The following is a 22183-nucleotide window of genomic DNA, read 5'->3' on the forward strand; positions in this document are numbered from 1 at the left end:
GCAATGGCTGGGTTGGGGGGGGGGGGGGGGGGGGGGGGGGGGCAACCGGTCCGTACATTAAGTAAACTACCCCCAAACTTGCCCAGACTAATTGTATTTTTGTTCGCTCTTTTGAATCAGAGATACAAGTATACCCGAAAAGTGATGTTTATAACATCCCCTTTATTGTTTAAACCTTGTTTTGTAAGACATTTTTACGGAATATACCCTTTTATGAATTACTTGATCCGCCTCTGCACCACAGATCAAAATAGTATACTAACCACAGCTACACAAATATATTACAATAACTTTTTATGTAAATGATTATAAAGGAAAGAAAGAGAAGGAGAAAGTGAAAGAGAGAGAGAGAGAGAGAGAGAGAATGACAGAGAACATGCAATCAAGAGAGGCAATATTAGCCTTTTAACACGTGAGCAACATCATGCTCATGATGATCTGAGCGACTTTTCCTCAACACATTTTCCATTTCATGTGATCATGTAGCCTAGTCAGATTACTTTCGGCGTTTCAGTGCATTTTTCTTTGTTATCAGCACATCGCCAATTTCCTGCTAGCTCTAATTTTTCATTTCGAGCCAATTTTTCACGTATGATTTCATGCCAAAGCTAATATTTGTGAACGTTTCATCACCGGTACACTCTAAACCGACAGTCTTGACTCGAATCATCAGACTTTAGATGGCGCTCAAGAAAGAAAATGAGTACGCAAACAAAGTCAGGAAGTAAAATGGAAAGATGCCAGGAGTTTACATTTGACGCGCGGTATGATCTTTAAAATGCGATTGGACTATTTTTACTGAAAAGATTAAAGGTATAGACCAGTTTTGTAGACGCCCCCCTCTAAAGAATGAAACGGAAGCTCTTATTACCAATCATGTTAAAAAAATATGTTTTGACTAATACGTGATGATACAAATTTTGCCCGGAAACCGCCTTCTAATTGATATATTTGGTAAATCATTATATCTATCCGGACCGGATAGATATCGCGCACGTGTCGCGTAGTCCCATTTACATCTTTCTGTGTACAGTGCTTGTAACTTAACCAAGACTGGGCCAAATTTCTTATCATTTTGATGATTCCAGAACATTGCAGTACACACCAAAACTTATATGCTAGATGATCAACCTTTTCTGATCGATTCCAACACGTTTCTTTCACAATGCAATCGCATGACCAGAAGTGATCTTTACCTTTATTATCATGATTCAAAGGGCTGAATCGTGCAAAAGTATATACATTTCAAACTGCTCGAAATTCTCATGCGATATTGGAACTTAACATCTTATTTCTTTGTTGTCTCTTTTCAGCTACCATGATGAACTGATAGTGCTGAAGATAGTCTAACGGTGGATATACTAATTGGACTTGTTTGCCGCAGACGCTGCTCATTATCAGGCAGTACCAATGTTATCCCGAGCTCTCCGTTGTCTACTTCTGGTAGCATTCTGCCTTGGAATAGTCCAAGGTTTGTATACACATTTTTTAGGGGAAAAAAATACTGTTCAAAATTTGTAATCTTATACAAAAAATAAATCTTACTGGTCGTTTGTATAGTTGTAATTCCTTTGAGCAAGGAACTGGTGATTGTTATGCCTCTGTGGTTTACATAACATGACAATCAAGATTTATTTAATCTTAAAAAGTTAAAGATATGTCTTTGAAAAAAGTCAACCCTAAGCAATCCTGCTCCGACTCCGAAATACTTTTCAGCCTCATTTCATATCATCGATTAAACACCCCCCTTTGGAATCAAGTTAAACCAACCTATCGGTGAAGAAAGTTTGCTCTATCAAAGAATTGTCGAAAGAGATATCCCATATTTAATCTTCGTTTGACAACAGTCAAACACGTACGACCTGTTGACCGAGTTATACCGAGGCGAGGTGTACATCAGTTCTCCTTTGAATATTATTCATCAATGCACGTCCATAGATGATTCCCGATGAAGACATACGAAGATGTTATCTCGTTTTATTGGATTTGCTGTCAGTACGACTTTAATCCAGCTGTAATGAGTATTCCTCCGGGCTATTTTTCTCCTGAATAAATCTCGTTTCCTGTTTTAAATGAATGACCTACATCACGACTCATTTCCAGGCTAACATGATCGATTGAGCCGGGCTCAGAGGGCCAGATGTACAGATTAAGAACAAAAATAAAAATGCCTGGAACTTATTTCTCTATTTCAATGCGTCGCCATCTTCCTGCTTCAATTTGGCATGTTCTTAAAACCTCTCTTTCTCTCACACCTTCTTTCTCTCATTATCCTGCGTTTCTGGCTTTCAATCGAATTAATTAGGTTGCAAATTTTTCGATATAATCGTGTATGATAAAAATGTTTATGGTTATTCGATTATGTTATGAATATGATCTAATCAATTAAATATTGTTAAGTATCAGACGTGGAGATTTGCAATATCTTCTTTACGATTTTGTTTTAAAGGCCGCAATGACGGCGGCTTATTCACATTTCAACTCCCACTCTCACCCCCCCCCCCTCTCTCCCACTCTCTCTCCCCTCTCTCTCTCTTTCTCTCTCCCTCTCCCTCTCTCTCTCTCACTCTCTCTCTCTCTCTCTCTCTCTCTCTCTCTCTCTCTCACACTCTCTCTGTCTATCCCTCTCTTTCTATCCTTTGTATAGGTCTTAAGTGTGATCTTTTTTGTTAAAAACATACAAGTACAGACTACATTCGAGAAAGTATGTATATAGGAGATACTAGGAGTCGTTGTATCGATACACATTAAAACGCAGACCCTTCAATTTTGCCATGATCGTGGTTACATGGACTCTCAAACGGGGTGATGTTTTTTTTTACTAGGTATAACGATCCTAGATTAGCAAATTTCGGGCATTAATATTAAATTGGTAATAAAACTTTAGGTTGTCTGAAACTTTTCCTCTTTCACCCCGTCCCATTCTTCCCTCTCTCCATCTCCCATCTCTCTCTCTCCCATCTCTCTCTCTCCCTTTTCGCTCACTTCCACTTTCCCGATTCCCCCTCCCTTTCTCTCTCGTTCTCTCTCCCTCTCTCTCTCTCTCTATCTCTCTACCTCCCCCATCGTCCTCCGCATGTCTCTTTCTTCTCTCCTCTCGCTTTGCCCCTCTATCTCTGTCGCTATCTGTAAGGCTGCAATCATGTTAGACCAACATTTCGAATATGATTTTGGATGTTAATATGATTTAACTTATCTAATTGTCTTTTACTCATTATGAAAATGCAAAACATAGATCTTCAACAAACGTTGGAATTTATTGCAATTAGTACCAAGCCGTGAAATTCATTAAAACAGAGTTGAAGAGACATTGGTCCAGTAAACATGAAAACGGAGGTCGCTCGTTCATCCATTATTACGCTTAATTAACATTCAAAGTGCCCCCTAACTATGGATCGTCAACTTCATGTTCCCCTTTTATTATAATATCTACGGCCTTGAAATGGGAATATGATTTGGGGCATTAAAGGTAATCATTGAGGTCTAGTAAGGGAAATGCACTTCAAGAATGTGGTTACATGTTGCTCTGCATTGTGAAATCTAAAAAGCAGCCAACAAACATTATGGACTTCTTTCACTTCTTTGGAGTAAAACCATCACGTAAACTAAAATGTCAAACGCCGACTGAAACTGCAAACGCTTGTTTTGATCATTTAATGTTATTGAGCAATTAAACGTTGTTCTTAATTGCTGGAATAAATTATAGAGTACCTGAGAAACGTGGTGCTCTGTAAAGGAAAAGAGCTATATTGAAATAACTGTTACTCAGTGACGTAGAACAGTAATCGTAATTGCGACGTCGATAAAACTTTTGTTTTTCACACTTTAGTGTTGATCATTTTAAAATTAAAATGCCGTGAAGATATCGCTAGATACCCTTAAAGGGCCACTCTAACCCAACTAACATAGCCTTTCAAAACATGAATACACCTCTACTTATTAGTATTCCAGCCTCTGATTTTTCAGGAAATCTCTAAATTGACCAAAAAATGATAATAGTCATCCATTTTTTTACAGTTCTCACGCTTGCTGAGCTACGCCCCTCGAAAAAAGGTAATACGGTCACGTGGCTTGATGACGCATTTGACGTCATTGCGAGCATGTCCGATTTGATAATTTCATGATTTCATAATTAGGAATGACGAAATTGCCAGAAAACGTTCTGGGATTATCAAGTGCATATTATTTGTTCGGATAAATGTCTTTTTTTCTCCAATCAATATCATAGCTTGCCATTTTAAAGACATTTAATGCCTAAATCACCCTCCTTTTCACCGGAGAGGCTTTTTTCTGCGCGTTCTGAGTCGTCATTTTAAAAGGAAGATTCCAGAATTATTGATGATCTCTAAGAAAAATCATTGTCATGTTCGGGAAAAAAAATTTATTTCTACATATCATTTTTTTCATTTTTAGCCCGTTTTGGTTAGAGTGGCCCTTTAATAATGGATATTAGTGAAAATGTGGTACTCTTGTCTGTGACTGCCTATCGATATGATTGAAATTCTTCAATTTTTTTGAAATAACCACAATATCACGGCGCGTTGTTACATCGAGGCATTTCACGGCGTATGGAAAGCGAAATGTCATCGCGATTTGCTGTCCATACAATGTCAGACATCTTATAGTGATTACGAATATGGCGTAAGATATCACACCATTCGTATCGTAAAGCGTCCTTAAAGCCTGTATGTACTAGTTTGACCAGGAGTAATTAGACCACCCTGCAAGGTTACCAACAGGTGGTTATTCCATCAACTCAGCTCTCAATTAACATAAGAAAAAGAGGATCATGGGGACCAGCGGTCACCGCTTAGGCATTGTATTTTATATAAAGGGAGCAAGTAGCTACAGTGTGGCTTTAATACCTGGGTTCAAAGTCGGACTTGAAAGACCGTATGAACACACTCTAGTACTTCACTGTCCTATACTCGACTTATTGGACCTCTTCAAGAAGTAGGACACATTCAAGAATGCATTCTTCGATCTGAGTAAAATATACCCGAAACTGAAGAATGGTAGATAGGTAACATGATGAATTGAGAGTGACTGACAGGACCTCTATTAACCCATATAAATGAATGGTTAGGACCTGTAGAAGGATGTCACCCGGTATGTCCAGGTTCTCTCATTTCATAATCAGATATTCCGCTCGTCAAAATGAAGGAATTATATTTGTAGGGACTTGGGATGTCGACAGTCATTTGGAGTATCCAATATCTCATTTTAGGAAAGTTATAGATTATTATCCTCAAGCTGTCTTTTCTCTTCCGCTATGATAAATAAGAGAAAAATCTAAACAGATGTTACTTAATCATCAATACCAATGTAATTTGAGTGAGGAAATAAAGCACGGCATCTCTGATTATGTGACACCACTTTTGTATAAGGTTCTAGAAAATTATCCCATCTTGTATGATAATGAAACAAGATGTAAGCAGCGAAGTCGATGCCAAGTTATTTTCTGTGTGTTAGTGCAGTGTTTCGATATCGTATTCATGAATAGATGCATTCTCACTCAGTTTCCATCTCATCACCTTTCCGGATGTTTTCATGTTGCCATGGTTACAGCCAGCAATGCATCCCCATGACCCGAGAGAGTTAGACTCTGGCTGCTGTCTTCCCGGTTTGCTACAATGAAGAAATCATTCAAGCTGGCAAACTGCGCAGTGGTTTTGCATTCGTAGTTTCGCTTCTTTTTCATCTCGTAAAATGGAAGTTTAATCATCGTCATGTGAATGAATGCCAACTTAGATGGGAAGAAAATTTCGATCATTTCAGTCAGATATTTAAATTATATCTGATATATAAATCATTGCCTACGGGAACCAAGCCTATGGGACTGAGAGGAGTCAGTAGCCTACGGCTTAAAGTGATTGGGTATCTTTGTCTCAGATTTTGAAAATAAAATACTGGATTTAGCTCATCTTGCAATGATAATCATAAACCTTTAGGTCAGTCAGGAACCACATGACTTTTACAAGCCGAACGCCTGTGTGATTATCAAGATATTTATGATTAGAAATCGAAATTTCAAAAACCGTTTTCCTAACGGGTTTTATAACACTACAGTCTATGGGGGATGAGTATGGTAAAACCGGCCACTCAAAGATTTTTACTTTTTTTAAGTGCAATTTGTTTAGGGCTTCGATATCACAAATAGTTATAACACGTAGGGCCATGCATCACAGAAAAAAATGTTAAACGATGCCTTATGATTCCATGAGAACACATTCAAAGATAGGTACAAGTACATGTGTTAGGTTTTGTTGTTGTCAATGGCAGTAACATGCTTTCCCTCGTATTTTTGCAGTGGAACTTTGCTCGATTGACGATGCGGAATTGGAGAAAGCATTCCCGCCGAGCCATCATTTGGGAACGGCCTTTCTCAATCCTAGCTAAATTGGAGTCGTGATATAAAAGAGATTCCTTTTCAAATAATTCACCGTGATAGCAGATCAATAGTACCGTCCTGATGAACATTTAGTCGATAATGGCGAGACAAAATTGGAGTTTTATTGAATACAATAAACATAGATATCATTCAGACATTACATCATGTCCACTCACTCATTTCCAATTCCACGAATCCCATTTTCACTCCTTACCTCTAAAATGTAGTAATTCATTTTCATTCTAGTCATTCATTACTTTCGATTCGAAGTTCTACGTCACAGATATCATATACTTATTATATGTTTTATGAGCTTTTTAAATAACAAGAAAACATCTTGATATGGAGTAGGCTATATTGAGATTATGATTTTAAAAGATATAAATGACTACTATTATTTTGCTCTGTGTATTCTTGAGTCCCATGCTTTTATACACTGCATGTATATTCGAAGTATCCGCTTTATTATTTCTGAAAGATACATATAAAGACTAATGAGTAATCTCGAAAATAAGTTATATACATTGATTTATAATGCATAGCTTATATTGATAACCATTCCCGAAAGTCAATTCGGTATATTGATGTCCTATTTGATTGTATTTTGATAAGGATTGCCCAGAAGAAATGTAATTTTTTTTATTTTAAATAATTTTTTCCGGCTCTTTTTATTGCATACTGCTTAGTATTGACGAATGAAAATGTGATATATCAGTGCCATATCTTATTGTATATTGATTGATAGGTCTTCACGAAAGATGTCCTTTATATACACTGATGTCCTATTTGACTGAATAAAATGATGGCCAATTTGATTGTATGTTGATTAAGCAGTCGCAACAGAAGTCAATATATCAAATTAATGTCGTATTTGATTGTATACTGATAAGCATAATTTGATGGCAATTTGATTTCATGTTGATAAGTATTCACGAGAGAAATTAGTTTGATACACTAATGTTCTTTTTGACTGCACATTGATTAACTTAAATTGCTAGTCAATATAAATCACGTTGAATAAGTATTCACACACAGACCAAAACAAAATAATAATCAATTTCAAATATTGATGCGATATTTGATTGCGTATTGGTTAACTTACATTGCTGGTCAATACAAATCACGTTGAATAAGTATTCACACACAGACCAAAACAAAATAATAATCAATTTCAAATATTGATGCAATATTTGATTGCGTATTGTTTGATTACCATTGATATTCAAGAAGTTGATTTGATACATACACGTATTAACAATAGTTCATTCAATCAATTGATATTTTATTTTATTTTAGGTAAATGGGATTGCTATAATGCAGCTGCGGAGGTGAAGTCTTATAAAGGGAACGGATCTACCGCCTGTATACCAGACTTTGGACCATGTTACTCCTGTATGAACTGGAGTGATGTTTCGGATTCTCTTTTCTCTGATTTCTGGCAGATGACCACCGATGATAGTGAGTATGAGAATCTAAATACCCCACGTTTTTTTAATTATTTTATAGTAAATGTATACTGGTTAAGAGTAATATCACGAAATAACACAAATGATTAGAATAATGATATGTTTTTTCGAAAGTCGCTTAACTTTAGTTAAACCCTTCCCAAAAGTTTCTAGTTTGAGTCAACCTTTTCATCCTGTATCAATCGTCAAAATTCTGAAGTTATATGAATATACAAAAACTTGTCTCTGCAAACCTGTTTTGTTTCATTTTCATAGCATAGTCATGATAATTATATTACTTTTATTTGTTACATAATTGCATTGATTTCTGCAGAACTTTAGGATTGGCACGTTGTCTGCAATACATAAGTGTAGTAAGTTAGGTCGGGTCTAATTGTCTTTTTGAGAATACGGACCCATAATTATACAGCACCTTTCCTGTTACAAGCATACGACCACATCGCAGTATATAGGGGCATATACGTATTACCCTTGTCATACACCCCAGTCACATCTGCGAGCCCGACACCGGATCGACAGTAGACCGAAAGAAAACAAGTACATTATCTGGATGGTGTCAATTATCGGTTTGGAGTCGGTTTTGTAATGTGACTGGGTATCGCACTGATTATGGTGCACTTTTTTCAACTTAAATGGGAAGCATTCCAGCCAGTCGCCATTTCGTATAATGCGCGCATAGTTGAATCTTACCCGGCGAGAATCCATTCAATACCGCCAATCGCAGCGATGAGACCAACACCAGACTGACAACAGACCGAATTAAAACAAAATTAGTATCTCGAATGACCAGATTATCGATCGGTTTTTGTGTCGGTTCGGTGATGTGACTAGAGGATAAAAACCGGTTTGCTATTATGTCGACACCGTTTTTACTCAGTGCTATTTTTACATAAAGATTTATACCATATACACTTCACCATAACTGAACTACTTGTTCGTATTACCTTCATCGATGTTGACTTATTCTTTTCAGTCATCTATTTTTACCCCTGGAAGAATTTAGAAGAAAAAAATAAGGAAATTTACCTTCTCGAAAGAAAAATTTCCTTGTCATTTTCCCCTTTTTTTTCTCCGTTCGTCAAATACATACTGAATCAATGCCAGAGCGCTGATTTGTATTGATGAATGTTTTTGGATTCTCTGGTTTTACCCATGAATGCGGAAGATTTGACAACCCTAACTCAATTAGTGGTTTTTATGTGTAGCGGTGGTCGAAAACATTTACATGCGTCCTTCTTTTCTGAGCGCATGCACCAAAACATGTGAAAAATAACGTCTGTAGTCTACGATTCTAACGAATAGCATGGTATGTAAGCTTATGGCAGAAGTTTTGGGAGCTGTCAAGTTTCCAACAAAACTTGTATAAATTTACACTTATTTATAAACCGTCAGAAATGAATTAACAGCAATATCGACTGGAAATCTTCAGTTTGATCTCACAAAATGTGCAATAATCGAATAAATTCTCAGATTGTGTGTCATTTAACCGTTCCTATGCTATAAACAGGTGTTTAAACTTAATCTTGTGAAAATCTAAAACTTCTACATGGTAAAGCAATCGATTTGCAACTCTGGAGTCAATACAAGTAAGTCAAAAAGAACGTTTTCCCAGAAACTCATTCTTAATATACCGTTTATATCATTGTTTTTCAAAATGAACTTACAAAGACAATATGACGTAAATATTATCTACTTATATGTTTGTGGTTTGTAAGCTAAGAATGGGATCGATAGCAGCTGTTTTTGCGGGCTCATGAATTACGTTTATATGCCACCAGATAGATAACACATTAATACGCGGCGAGTGAATAGTTGATGTAAAATATCCATTATTTCATTACCCTGGTCTCTGTCCTGCCACCCGTCTTGCCGAAAGAGGAAATTAGAATAAGCATAATGGATGAATATTGTTTATTATTTTCGACGGGAAGATGACGCACAGAATCCATGATGAGATAAATAAAGTCGGGAATACGCTGTCGACTTCGTTGACGTGATTTTAAAGACATAACATAGATATACATCAATCATCTAATAATGTTTTATCACCCGCGCATTAAAGGTGTTTAGAGGAAGAAATGTGAAGGGGAAAATGTTCATACCGCAACGAATTTTCTACCTGAACGCGAATTTCTGTACATTACGTCCGACTCACAGATTTGTGTAGAGAAACATAGCCGTCTCCATAACAACATCATCGAAAGCCCCTTCTCTATCCCGTCTTTCCTCTTTACAAATGCGGTTTGGTATTTCTTCTTACCTTGGGTTTTTATCCTTCCATCTGTATGCAGACCTACACGAAGTGCCATCATTACTCTCACAAAGAAAATTCATGAAGCGAATTATACGCGTCAGTTTTTAATAATTATGGTAATATCTCAGGAACGAGAATTTCCATTTATTTTGTTTCAGTGACGATGAATTATCAAGAAAGCATTTACCAACATGAGGATGCTCAGTAAAAAAAACCAAGACATTTTTCTCTCACGATTATCCTTCCCTTTAATTCGATTAACGTGGATATTTGAGGCAGGTCCTTTGCTTTTAGCAGATTAAGCTTGCCGTTTCCAATGATTCATGTAAGAGCTATTTGGACAGAATGTCTTCCCCATATATCGAATAGATTAAACTGTAAACTTTCATTATCTCTATACACGTTCATCACATATTCCTTTTTGAGACATACCGTATACAACTAACTAATTCATACTCTTAACCAAGTTATGATTTATTTGGTTAAGTATATGAGAAATTGATTTGTCCCTATTTATTTGTCTTGAGGATATCACATATTAAAGCTTATACTTACAAGTATTTAACAAAGACCCTAATACAACAGTTCACCTTTCATTGATAAAAATGTATCTAAAAATATTAGTGTCTTATTCAGATTAACTTTCTTACCTCAGACTGTTTAAAAAAATGTTATACCATGCCCTGATTTCTTCTCATTTAAATTATTGTAATATTGTTTGGGGTTTCACTTCTAAAAGAAATATTGAACGAATTTAAAAATTACGGATGCGTGGGATTCACCTTATTACACACTCTTTTTCTGTCTCACACTCAACCATCATTTTTTTAAAGCAAATCCTACCTATCCATGATTTATTAACCTTAAAGGGATCGTTTAACAATGTTAAATCTGAGATACACGGCCCGAAGTGTTATCAGTGTCTGTGATATGGTGTAATATTGAAGCCCTAAAAAAAAATTGCGCTTCAAAATGATCAAGAAGTGCCTCAAAAAAGTAAAAAACCTTTGAGTGACCGGTTTTACCATACTCGTTTTCCCCAATAGACTGTAGAGTTATGAAAACCGTCAGATGAACGGTTTTCAAAATTTGTAATTCCAATCATAAATATCTTGATAATCAGACAGGCGATCGGCTTGTAAAAGTCATGGGGCTCCTGACTGACCTAAAGGTTTAAAATTATCATTGCATCATGAGCTAAATCCAGAATTTTGTTTCAGAATCTGAGACAAAGTTACCGGATCCCTTTAAATACTGCAATTTGCATGTTTCAACTGTCTAATAAGTTTCTTCCAAAGATTTATGATGATTATTTTACTTTGCATTGTTCCATTCATACTAGAAATGCCCAAAATGTCCACCCTATCAATAATTCAGAATTCAATTTTTACAACGGACCATTTATTTGGAATAACCTCCCACCTAATCTCAAGAATAGTAAGACCATGAACAGTTCAAACGATTATTTAAACAACACCTCTTGAACACATAAATGATGAATATTTTGTTGACGTTTCCTTTTTTTTTCTTCCTTATCAATTATTTTACATTTTTAATTTTGATGTTTTTGTTATGTTTTTCCTGTTTTATATAATTTTTGATATTTTCTTACAATGTGTTATGCGTATACTTGTTAAGGGGTCATTTTCAATAAGCCAATTATTGTTTTTCATGAACCCGCCACTATTATTCATATGTATATGTTATTGAGTTGTAAACATTTTTCAAAGCGGAAGTACATTAAATTGAATTGAATTGAATAAATAAGAAAAATAACATAAAAAACATCAAATTTACGAGGGGAATAAATAATTTAGTAGTAAAAAACACTTACCTCGATTTGTATTCCCATCAGAGAATGAGGTGTGATACTTTTCAATTCTACACGTACTTACGTTATGCGGGATTGCAGGAAATTGGACTGTATGATTATATTCCACGAATACCTATGGTAATAGGAAGCTATTTTTTAAATGAGCACCGCAGACAATAAACACTTTTTTTTTCAAGTGATTACTTTCTTCATGCCTTTATACTGATGCTGTGCATATACATGTATATACCTGCTTCGACGACCACACCCATACGACATAAACGCAAAACAAACACTCATACACTTAAGGAAAGTAACTCGAAATGTACAATTGTTTCTTGGCCTTTATTACTCCCGTTCTGCAAAACTGTACACGCACATCAAATGAATTACTGTATTTCATGAATATTCATATAATAAGCACAGGATATCTTACATACCTATATTAAATATCTCGATTATATAATTAATCGTTAACATCTGGAACCTTTTCATTGTGCATAATGGAGAAATCCTCTCGTAAAACTGCCTTATTCGTTCCATCATTTTGACCGGCATTATGAACTACAGTCATGCGCGTCAAATAGATAACAGATTTCATTTCCTGGAAGCGTGAAAGTACAGTCTCCCTTCCAATTTTCCCCGAGAGGGAGAAAGAGAGTGAATTCATTCCACTTCGTTATTCTATAAACCTCTGCCGTCACTTGCTGCAAGTAGATTAACCTATAGTCCCTGAGCTGGTAAACTAGGTGTAGGGGTGGTGGTAGGGGGCAGTTATGCCAATATCCATGAATCTCAGGTGTGGTTCTTGGTCAATGTTAACAGCAAACTGTTCACCCCCCCCCCCCCCAACTCAATGTTATTTAGGGTATGCATATTATGCGTGTCCCCAGCACCCCTCCCCTTTAGCATAAGTCCTGTGTGTAAAGTCAATACGGGTAGACCTTTTTATTTTGTTATGAGCCGGAGATTTTGGGAACACGGATGCGGTCCCTCCGTTCTCGGAGTGTGGGGGGGGGGGGGAGGGGGCTGTTCACCAAGAAGGATATAGGATCATCATGTGGCGTAGAGTGGGTCCAGCCATTGAGGGGGTATCGGCACCATGGGGCATCATCTTATGAGGCAGGATACGGTAGGCGGCGTCGAATCACCTTATTTTCAAGTACATTTCTACCCCTTCCCCTCCCCCCCCCCCCCCCTCTCTCTCTCTCTCCTCTCTCTCTCTCTCTCTCTCTCTCTCTCTCACTCTCTCTCTCTCTCTCTCTCTCTAACTTTCTCTCTCTCTCTCTCTCTCTCTCTCTCTCTAACTTTAGATTCCAAACGACATAATTCTAACCAATCATAATGAAAATGCAAGAAAAAAAAACCTTTCTTTCTTTTTAAGTATTGTGCATACCAATGATCTAAATAATTTCAAAAGAAAGTTAACACATTCATGGTTTTATTTAGCTTAATCAATATTACCCCTTGACTTAAAATAACACCAGTTGTTTATCAGAGTGCTTTATATCGAAATAGATTTAAACTTAGCCGTCCAAAGCTCTATGTTCACATATCAGTCTCATATTGCCGAACAAAGGGAGAGAGATTGTAAATGGACATGCGTGGACACGAATTAGGATTGTTCCATCAAAATCCATTTTATTCCATTTAGGTAAGACAAAAATAGGAAAGCTAACATCCGTTTCTCGCGTTATTGCTCGCAATTTCTTTTGGCCCATCAAGGGATTTACAAAAGAGTTTCCAAGCATTCGCAGAGCTTTATAAGGAACATCATAATGGAATAGATATGTTCTGCAGCTTCCGAAATTGACGACCTCTGTTCTATCCTGCGTTTTGCTATTTAAGTGCTACTAGCAATTGCAGAAAAATGACTTTACGAAAGGTCGCGTACATGGATAGCAAATTCATTTTAAATCAAACTCCATGACATAGGTACAAAACTGGAATTATGAAATCACAGAAAAGTAGTTATGTTATCCATGGACTACTCCGATGTTTTAAATCATTTTCTCGTATAAAATGTTTTTATTTCAACTTTCGACGTCCTTTCCCTTTCTCAACAATGCAACATTACTTGCTAATCTGATTTATTTCTTTTTCATGATTCTATCTTCAGTTGCTGCATTGGATCTCGAGGAGAATTTTTGTCGTTTCTTGAGGCCAGACGCAACGACTCCACAATGTGTTATTAACCAAGAAGAACACAATGTGACGTACTTCATCAACTGTAACATCCCGCCTTGTGATGGTAAGATAAGACAAGATTATAAAAATTAGAAGGGACTCTACAAATTTACCTACTTTAACGATGTTTTTTTCAAAGGTTAGATTGAATCGGGTTGTGTCCCCCCTCCCCTTTCTGAGTCGAGGTAATAATGGGCTCGATGCTCACGGCATGTCCGACTTTTAAGGGGAAGATTACAATTTGAATTACTTTGAAGGAATATAAAGAAATAATATAATTGCGGTGTCTATGATTGACTTATTATACCCGAGCGTTCAACCGATAAATTTACTATTCCTTAAATGTTTTGGTAGGATCGGCTAATACTCTTACGCTTTAAAAATTATTTCTGCAGAACTCCCCCTCCCCCTCCTAATAATCTGTATAATGAGCAAAAAAAATCTGCTCATGATATATGATATACTTATCATGCTTTATATTAAGCCCCCCCCCCCATGTTTCAATGTTAGTAACAAAATAATGCTACACCAAATTCTTCCAAATCGGTTCGTCGTTGGATCCTGTAGTGTGCGGTGGGCTCTAAAATTTTCTCAATTGAAATGGAGTGTGAATTCCCTTCTTCCATCCTCAATGGAAGTATTAAATTTCGCTCTAAAATGCCGTGAATGGGGAATGAATATAAAAATCCATAGATGTTGGACTGCTAGTGAGGTATACAAATGTATTGTGTTTCTTTCACGATCACAAAAAGGTGGGAAAGTGGAAAATCACCACGAAACATTAATCAATAAAAAAGAAAATTAAAGTGATGTGGGAGATACTGGAAATACCATACTCTGATAATTCGTAAATCATATTATTTCTGAAGGATGTAACCTAAATATAACTTTTACTGGTCATTGTGGTTGGAAATCAATCTTACCCGCTTCTCTGAGCGACTCAATATCAAAGTGGAAAAGATCGCTCTTCTTTGTAAACAAAACTCGTGTACTAAATGAGGTGTAATAAATAATCTTGGTAGCAATGGTATATACTCTATAATAATATAATAATAAAATAAAGGACAGGCGAACTATGATGGAAGGATAGAATGCAGGAACGATCTGGATGGGAGTGGTCCCCTCTGTTTGTTTTAGTGCTTTTAAGCGTAAATATTGCACTAGGTTTTATGATGAAAGGGTCTTCTCTTTGTTTGTTTCTTTTTTATCCCTGTATCTTTCTTTCGATCGTCCTCCTTTTTCGTTGCCATTATAGGGGCAAGTGCCCTTCCACTTCTCTATTAAACCTCGGAAGTGGGAGGGGCTAGGTCACTATCTGGCAGATAAAAGAATATTTGAATGCTTACAGCTGGGTTAGCGTCATACTTTAATACCACAAACATAACTTCCAAAAGTATATACCTATTACGATTTGTTTTATTATTATCATTGAGAATCCTATTCCACTTTTTATTCAAGTTGGCTTGGGAATACGACATCTTGAACAACATGCACGTTGTATGGTTGGTATTGGAATGACTGTAGATACCCGTTATAAAATGATTAACTTTGACAATTTTACCATTCAAGTTCTTTTGTTAATAACTCATTCCCTGTAGCTCATGCTGGCTGCATGGTCGGTAATGGGAGTGAGTATCGAGACATGGCTATGTTCACAGAGACTGGTCATCGATGTCTACCGTGGCAGGATATGAATGAACAACCAGTCAACCCATCCACTCACCCGAACGATGGTAAGAACGCATGCAGCGCGTTCAATAACATATATTTCAGGTGATAGCATTTCTGTTTTTGTAACGATTTTTAAAACATGCCCGTCCTCGTATTCATGATATTGAATAGTTCAGTTCTTAAACATGCTTCATCCATACAAGTGAATTCTAAGAAAAACATGGGTTTTTATTCTTCTCCTTTGCATTATTAATTTTGAAATGAAAAACGTACTACTGTATATTGTGGATAATGTAACCACTCTGACTTTCAGAAATTCCGGTACCGTAGCTTTTTCGTAATCAATGCATTACTTTTAATGATATGTAGATGTAGCATGATATAATTAGTTTTACGAAACCTTCAGAACTTGTTTAGCTCTAGGACAGCCTCGATGTTTTTGGTTCATACGCTTTCCTTAGACGTGTACTGGCAATATGTAGCGGGTATACTGCCCCATTACGCGGGATAGAAAACCTTTTAGGTATGTTTTAGAACTGAATCCTATAATAGTAATATGAATCATGAAGATAAGCAAAAATATGATATTACCTCAGTAACTTGTTTTTTTCTTGGTATATGCCGTATTGTATACGACATTCCACTCAACCAATCAGGTTTTCTCTTCGTTCACTGCTCATTCTGTCTCATAATGACTATTGATAACTACACTATTATTTAGAAAGTGAAATGCACAAGTAAAATCAAAAGTCAATCTCATTTCAATTTAGTTTCTGCTTTATCGAATTTCCCGAGGCACCTGTACTTGACATGAATGTATGTTGGCATCTGCACGCTTTTATCATAATCTTCAAAAACAAGCTCATAGGATAGTGAGGATGATGGGAACGGGGTACATTTAATTTGATGCCCCCGAATTCCGAATATTGAAGTCTGTTTTAGAAGTCATAAGTAAATTAGACATGTCAGATAGTATGTCAAGAAGAGCCTTCAGCGATTCATTTATTAAAGATCGATTGTATAAAAATTATCTTACTACAGCCATGAGCACATACCTGGTCAAATATTTTATTCATAATTTGAGGCTTTATTAAGATGCTTTTATTCTATCCTTCTCATTTGTCAGGACTTTCTCAGAACTTTTGTCGAAACCCTGACTCTCAGGAGAGGCCATGGTGTTACTTCTATGATGAGAGCTCGATATCATGGGACTACTGTCCTATACCACAATGTAAGTATAGGCTTGACAGAAATTCATGATTATTTTAGAAAAACAATTCTAATATGTTTTATGAGAGTTATGTAGGAATCCATATATTTTTAGGATTTCACGCGCCATCCACTCAAAATCTGTATTTATTTTTGTTTAAACGCTCATTATAATGGAGAACAAATGGAAATAGATACTCTTTCTCTCTCTCTCTCTCTCTCTCTCTCTCTCTCTCTCTCTGTGAATCTACAGGTCAAGATAATTCTTTAGCTAACTTCACTCGTACTATGAGTACGACCATTAATTACCGACTGTGGCCATACAACGAGTACAAAGGAAGTGATATCGTCACCGTGGAGAAGTGCGCCCGCCTGTGTCTCGAGGTAAACATGTTGTGTGTATTGATGTCTTGTTTCAGTGCTTCATTGGAAAGGAAACGTCAAAGAGTATAACATCAATAATATATAATGAATATGCTGTGTCATATCTTTCTAACAGTACTTTGGAATTTTATTTTAAAGAGAAGGTTGAGTTCTGGGAAGAGGTGAAAAATAATTTGTGAGCATTACTCATTCTTATTATGCAAGTGTGGAAGAACATCAGTTAAGACATGTTCCCTGAAAAGCATGGCTCTTCGAATGCTTTCATATTCTAAATATGCATGTAAAATCGTAAAAAATTGGGGGCCGGCTTTTTACTCCACGTGTTCGTGTAGTCCCATATACATCTTTCTGTGCAAGTGTTTGTAACTTTACCAAGACTTGGCAAAATTTCTTATCATTTTGATGATTCCAGAACCTTGCAATACACACATGCTAGATGATCAACCTTTTCTGGTCGGTTCCACACCGTTACTTTCACAATGCAATCGCATGACCAGAACTCAACTTCATCTTTAACTGTTCTGTATAAACGATATGCTTTTTGATGTAAATTGTTCATGTTTATTCAGGGCCCGTGGAAAACCACTACTTATTGGTGAATGGGCTACCCTGACAAAAGATTATAAATAAATAAATAAATGAATATATATATATCATATAATATAAAGAATAAAATAATAAGAATTACAACAACAAAAAAGAAAGAAAGAGATCATCAACTGATGCCTGCGGATCACCATAAGAAATCAAGTTTCCATTATATTTAGGTACGAATATTCTGACGGAACAAACTTCTTCTCGACGGTTAATAAATGACTCTCAATATAATGCTCATTAATATGCTACCAGAAGTACGAGAACGAATACCACCCAGTAGGGGTGACGATTTAGGAGGACGTGAGATTTTGGGTTTAATGCGACAAAGTGTAACAAGATTGTATTACCCTATCAACATGTAACAAGATTGTGCTACCCCTCCCCCCCTCACCCCCTCCGTGAAATTGGGGGTATAATGTGACAAAATATAACAAGATTGTACTACCTGTCGCTATTTCCATATTTATAGGAGACGTCTTTCAAATGCCGTTCGTTTATATTCAACGAGTTCTTGAAATACATCAGCATTGTAGTGACGGACGCGCATGATGCGAGCTCATTATGTATATGGACCAATGTGACGGTCTATCATTTGGATAACTATAAAGAACCCATTGTGGATCAACAGTTTGATCTCTTCACGAGGACGGAAGCAAGTAAGTTCACACGATTAATGCTAATAGTAAATTATGATAATAAATAAAGTGATTAGTAGTAGTAGTGGTAGTAGTAGTAGTAGTAGTAGTAGTAGTAGTAGTAGTAGTAGTAGTAGTATTAGGAGGAGGAGTAGTAGATGTGGTAGTAATCATAATAATAATAGTAATTATAATAATGAATGGAATACTATGATCTTAATAGGGTGGATTACGAATAAAAAGAAGAAAGACGAAGAAAAAGAAGAAAAAGAAGAAGAAGAAGGAAAATAAAAACTATAAATGACAGCTAATAATATCAACAGCAATGAAACGACACCCGCGAATGAATATGATTATTTTCCTTAGTCATCGTTTCATTAACCATTAGGGGTTTTCCCGTCTAGCTTCTCAAGTAGTATACAAATATACACTGTTTCAGAGATTCTGGTTAAAACTATGCGCAAGAAGTGACTCCTATATAGTACTATTTGCTGAGGGGCGCAGCCCCGTAGCAAATGGTATTTGGGAGTCACCGAGACCCATAGTTTTAACCAGTACCTCGAATAGAAGGCATGGTATATTTGTTTTATATCCTGCATCAAAAATGTATTTAATTTTTTTTTTGTAATCCTATTTTTGGGGAAAAATATAAATTTAGAATATAATAAAATGTCAATTTTTATCAAAAAAGATTAAAAATATTTTGTTTTCATTAAATTAAGATTTAAAAAAAAATCAATTCAAATTTCAACTCCCAAATAGTACCCACAAATAGTACTCTCATATAGTGCTTTTTCAAAGCAACCTTAAAATAGATGGAATATTTCTGATCACATGACGAGCTCTAAACCAATCAAAAGCCAATACATGTTTGATGCATGATATAATAAGAGATATTTGAGGTTTAAATAGGTGTTGGCTTGCGCTTATTATAATGATTTTAATGATATTTCGTGTAATATTAAAGAGGGTTGGCTGGTGTGTGATTTGGAGTTGACTGTGGTCTCACATATCAAGTTTAACATGTTCAATCGTACACGCGTCAATGGTGCCTTCTTGTTGTATCTTAGGAATGTGTATTATCTCTCGCCATATGCATGTAAAATAAAAATAAATAACACGAAACGTATTTACGTAACTACAATGACTAACACATCTCATATCTATCAATTATTTTAACAATGCTTTCAGTATGTGATGCTTTCGAGCCAACCTCGTTCCCAGGTAAGATGCCATGTAGTTTTCTTTCCCTCGTGTGCCTTATGAAGTTTATCAAGATGTGCGATGTCTTTTAAACGTTTCATTTCATTTGGCGTCAACATGACATTGTCTCATTTTGCTATCTCAGTTCCTTTCTGTTGTTTCACTTAGACTGTCGTTTCAAATTCTCTTTTTTTTTTTAAGAACAAGCGCTTATGAATTTAGATTCAAATTCATGTTTTTGCACGAAATTTTGTTTATAAAAATGAGTATCGTAATCACATTTTATATGATTGATCATAATAAGATTTATCAATAAAGTCCTGAAAATATATAAACTTTATCAATCGAGAATACATCATATTGTCTCAGTCATTTCATGAAAATAAATAAGAAACATTATGCCAACTGCATGAGCTACATTGCATTAACGGCGACAAGACGTCCAATATATTTAACATTGATTTTGCAAGTATTCATTTCTCTACGAAACAGTATGTTGTTGCTTTCTTTATTTGTACGCAAATGATTTATCAACTTATTTTAATATTTGTCTTTTTTGTAAGGGAAGTAAATTTAGATTAATATTGAAACTGACATTTTACTTTGTCTAACTTGCTGAGTATTAAAGTAAGAACGTCCATCCTAAAAATGTAGTTGTTTTCAGAAACCAAACATGATTTGTCAATACAGTTTAACGCCCTTTGAGCAACACTTTTTGTTGCTCAATCAATAAGATCATAAATTATCTATTGTGTAGATGCTTCGTATAACTTGATGATAATTGGTGTAGGGCATAGACTTTTTTCACTCAAATTTTTACTTTCCCTGAATTCACTTTGCGTGTAATCACAACAAATATTAGTATCTTCTTTCTGCAAATACAAATTTTGCACTGTCCTACTCTGTCAATATTTCAAAAAGAGAGATAAAGTGACGTTCAAATCGATTAACAGTACGTCGATAATTCTGTGTGTCTTTTCTGCATTAAGTAAACATGCCTGTGAATGATCACTTTTAAACATGTAAAACATCTCAGAAATGACAGGAAGAATGGAAACAAATACATGTATGATCGAATAACAGTTTCTTTAAATGTGATTTTTGTGATCAAATGTGATTAAATCTCTTTAAAAAAGTATTAGATATTTATAGAATGTTAATGAAATTATCAAATGAAAACCAAATTATGATTATCACTGATTATTGAATTTTGTTCATTTCATTTCATCACGATCTTTGATAACTCTGTCTAGACCTGTGTTCGTTGCCTCTGGGCATGGCCTTCGGTGAGATCAGCGATGCTCAGATACGAGCCTCATCCTACCTTGATGACGATCATATGCCTCACTTTGCTCGCATCGGGAATCATTCATCATGGATGCCCGCCCTCAATGATCAGCAGCCGTTCATCGACGTCATCTTCCCTTCCAGGATGATCTTCACAGGTCTCATCGTCCAGGGCGAAGGCGTCGACGACGGCGCGTTCGTCGAGAACTTCTACGTACTATATCGGAATGATGACAGCGTGCAAAGCGCGTGGTGGTTCATTATGGATTTTAGCCTTGGTCTTGAAATCACTGATGTAGTAAGTATTCGAAAGGTGTATGCAAGGGGCCTGCTCGAACACCCCCCCCCTCCCCGGGAATTAAAAAATGATAATACCAATGTTAAGACAACCGTCTTATGCCATTCTAGCAGCGAGGTGGCAATTTGTCATCTGTTTATCTGATCGGTTAGGTTTTCATGACAAAATGGTGCGGTCACTTTATTTGAGTGACCAATATTGTTTCAGAACTGGAAATTCGATATCCGTTTAAGGAACGTCTGTTCGCGATATAGTATCATTTGTTATTATACTCTGTACCTCAACATTTCGGTAAAATTTGATAACAAGTAACCACCATATTTCATTTCACGCTAAAATTATATTGGAAATGTTTATTCAATAATTCAGAGGCTATTTCATTTTTTGCCACAAGTGCGCCTTCAGCATTTGACGCCTAAAAATTCTCATTTCTTTCCTTCTTTCTCACCCCCACTCACTCTCTCCACCACTCTGTCTCTATCTTTGTCTGTCTGTATGTCTCTGTCTCTCCCCCTCTCCCACTCCCTGTCTCTCTCTTTCTTTCTTTGTGTCTTTCTTTCCCACTCACTCTCCCTATCCCTCTGTCCCTCTTCCATACATACACTAGCTATTTCGAGCGAATGGAGAGCCTCACTGTGAGCATCCGGTGTACTTCGATCCACCGATCCGTGCCGCTCAGCTCCGCGTCATGCCTTATGAGAAACATAAAAACATCTCACTCAGACTCGAGGTCCTTGGATGTCGAGACGATGGTAAGCTGAAATCAGAATTATTCATGTTTTATTCAC

General features: G+C 36.3%; 1 protein-coding gene across 2 annotated transcripts in view; it reads left to right on the forward strand.

The window, feature by feature from the left end:
• Positions 1-1316: 1316 nt before the first annotated feature.
• The window catches only part of LOC105445770, a 72805-nt gene continuing 51938 nt past the window's right edge, over positions 1317-22183 (forward strand). For both annotated transcript variants that reach the window (XM_030995298.1, XM_030995300.1), the window contains exons 1-10: positions 1317-1471; positions 7688-7849; positions 14044-14175; positions 15710-15844; positions 16909-17013; positions 17245-17375; positions 18442-18628; positions 19799-19831; positions 21064-21395; positions 22003-22147. In XM_030995298.1, coding sequence (XP_030851158.1) covers positions 1411-1471; positions 7688-7849; positions 14044-14175; positions 15710-15844; positions 16909-17013; positions 17245-17375; positions 18442-18628; positions 19799-19831; positions 21064-21395; positions 22003-22147 — 1423 coding nt within the window. In that variant the 5' untranslated portion in view covers positions 1317-1410. The remainder of the gene's footprint in view (positions 1472-7687; positions 7850-14043; positions 14176-15709; positions 15845-16908; positions 17014-17244; positions 17376-18441; positions 18629-19798; positions 19832-21063; positions 21396-22002; positions 22148-22183) is intronic.

The sequence above is a fragment of the Strongylocentrotus purpuratus genome, unplaced genomic scaffold (assembly GCF_000002235.5).
Source record: "Strongylocentrotus purpuratus isolate Spur 01 unplaced genomic scaffold, Spur_5.0 spur5_scaffold_21, whole genome shotgun sequence".
Lineage (NCBI taxonomy): Eukaryota > Metazoa > Echinodermata > Echinoidea > Camarodonta > Strongylocentrotidae > Strongylocentrotus > Strongylocentrotus purpuratus.